This window comes from Alosa pseudoharengus, unplaced genomic scaffold, assembly GCF_046254945.1.
Source record: "Alosa pseudoharengus isolate Yale_2024_CS ecotype anadromous, Long Island Sound unplaced genomic scaffold, YU_APseudo_1.1 YU_APseudo_1.1_scf_10, whole genome shotgun sequence".
Taxonomy (NCBI): domain Eukaryota; kingdom Metazoa; phylum Chordata; class Actinopteri; order Clupeiformes; family Clupeidae; genus Alosa; species Alosa pseudoharengus.
In genome coordinates this window covers 24,420,635-24,423,134 of record NW_027468565.1, presented here as the reverse complement: position 1 = coordinate 24,423,134, position 2,500 = coordinate 24,420,635, and the positions used below count along the sequence as shown (strand labels likewise).

Genomic DNA, 2,500 nt, shown 5'->3' with positions numbered 1-2,500 from the left:
AGGGAGATGGAGGAAATAAAGAGAGAGATAGAGAGGGGAGAGTTGTTTTACCTCCACAATGTTCTGTCTCTCACCAGCCTCCACCTGCTTGACCTTGTCCAGCTCGTCGTGCATCTCGGACAGCTGCTCCTGCAGGTCTCTGACCTCAGAACAAAGCCTCTCCCGCTCACACCTCACCTGGTGCAGCCTGGGGAACAGCAAGCAGGAGAACAGCAAGCAGGAGAACATCAAGCAGGAGAACATCAAGCAGGAGAACATCAGACAAGAACAACACAGGGAACAGTCAGGAGAACATTAGACAGTCAAGAACAACACTGGGACTGTGTTTGAGATGATCTGTGTGCAGGTCTCTCACAGGAAGAGGAGATCTGTGGGACCTGTGGGACTGTCTTACTGCATTATGGAGGCCTGCATGTGGGATGTGAGTCTTACTGCATTATGGAGGCTTGCATGTGGGGTGTGAGTCTTACTGCATTATGGAGGCCTGCAGGTGGGATGTGAATCTTACTGCATTATGGTGGCCTGCATGTGGGATCTGTGGAAGTCTTACTGCATTATGGTGGCCTGCATGTGGGATGTGAGTCTTACTGCATTATGGAGGCCTGCATGTGGGATCTGTGGGAGTCTTACTGCATTATGGAGGCCTGCATGTGGGATGTGAGTCTTACGGCATTATGGAGGCCTGCATGTGGGATGTGAGTCTTACTGCATTATGGTGGCCTGCATGTGGGATGTGAGTCTTACTTCATTATGGTGGCCTGCATGTGGGATCTGTGGGAGTCTTACTGCATTATGGAGGCCTGCATGTGGGATGTGAGTCTTACTGCATTATGGTGGCCTGCATGTGGGATGTGAGTCTTACTGCATTATGGTGGCCTGCATGTGGGATCTGTGGGAGTCTGACCGCATCATGGCGGCCTGCGTGTGAGGTGTGTGAGATGTGAGTCTTACTGCACCATGGCGGCCTGTAGGTCTCCCTCCTTGTCTCTGAGCTGCTGCTGGAGTCTCTCCTGCTCCTCCTGACGGCTCCTCAGCTCCTCCTGCAGACCCCTCCGTTCCTGCTCCGTCTGCGTCCAGATCTCAGCACTGCTACGGCCTCTCTGTGGACACACACACACACAGCTACCATCATACACACAGCAACTATCACACACACACACACACACACACACACACACACACATACAGCAACCATCACACACACACACACACACACACACACATACAGCAACCAACACACACACACACACACACACACACACATACACACACACACACACACACACATACACACATACAGCAACCAACACACACACACACACACACACACACACACACACACACACAGACACACACACACATACACACACACAGATGTTGTTCTAGTCTGGCTGCAGTGTTGGGTTACTAGTATGTTGTTAAAGCCTGCAGTGTTGGGTTACTAGTATGTTGTTCTAGTCTGCAGTGTTGGGTTACTAGTATGTTGGACTTCGGACTTGTAAACGGAGGGTTGCCAGTTCGAACCCCGACCAGTAGGCACAGCTGAAGTGGCCTTGAACAAGGCACCTAACCCCTCACTGCTCTGTTGTTGCAGGCAGCTCACTGCGCTGGGATTAGTGTGTGCTTCACCTCACCTGTGTGTTCACTGTGTGCTGAATGTGTTTCACTAATTCACAGATTGGGATAAATGCAGAGACCAAATTTCCCTCACGGGATCAAAAGTATATTTACTTATACTTATATTTATACTAGGGCAGTCAAAATAACTGATTCATTTCAATTCATTAGTTTGAGAAAAAAAAACTGATTAAAAAAAATAACGCAGATTAATCGATTCCGTATGACTTTTGACCCCGAGCCGTTGTAGTCAGTAACCATTAGACTGTAAAATAAAGGAGAGATGTGAAAATGTGCTGACTAGATCATTGATTGGAACATTTACTTTTGAACAACAGCCTGATGGTGTTGATAAAAATAAAGTGTTGATTAAAATAAAGTCCTCTGCAATGTCTGCAGCAAGGGATTTGCATATCACCGGAGTTCATCAACTCTAAAGTCGCACATCAATGCAAAGAAATAGTGTTGACATTAAGGGAAGTGTTCATTTATTTTCATTGTGTCCCCTGGTTATATCTGTGGCCTGAAATATCTTGTATGTGAAAAATAACTTCTTCCCGAAGCACTTTTGAATTTATTTCCTCAGCATATTAGGTCATATCATAGATTATTATGGCCATTATTCAAATAATAATAAAAGAGTTTTTGAACTTTAATGTCACTAATGCTGATTATTCAATGATTTATTTGAATTTAAAAAATTAAAATACTTTCACAGCAAAAATTATATACAGTATGCAATTAATTTAGATTAATTATTAACAGAGTATGTAATTAATTAGACTATATTTTAAATCGATTGACAGCCCTAATTTATACTTATACTTGTTAAAGCCTGCAGTGTTGGGTTACTAGTATGTTGTTCTAATCTGGATGCAGTGTT

The 2,500-nt window shown here is 44.6% G+C and overlaps 1 protein-coding gene across 2 annotated transcripts in view; it reads right to left on the bottom strand.

The window, feature by feature from the left end:
• The window catches only part of LOC143104342 (cingulin-like protein 1), a 19,867-nt gene that overhangs the window by 12,720 nt on the left and 4,647 nt on the right, over positions 1 to 2,500 (bottom strand). For both annotated transcript variants that reach the window (XM_076268368.1, XM_076268377.1), the window contains exons 6-7: positions 952 to 1,100; positions 52 to 187 (exon numbers count right to left, since the gene is read on the bottom strand). In XM_076268368.1, coding sequence (XP_076124483.1) covers positions 52 to 187; positions 952 to 1,100 — 285 coding nt within the window. The remainder of the gene's footprint in view (positions 1 to 51; positions 188 to 951; positions 1,101 to 2,500) is intronic.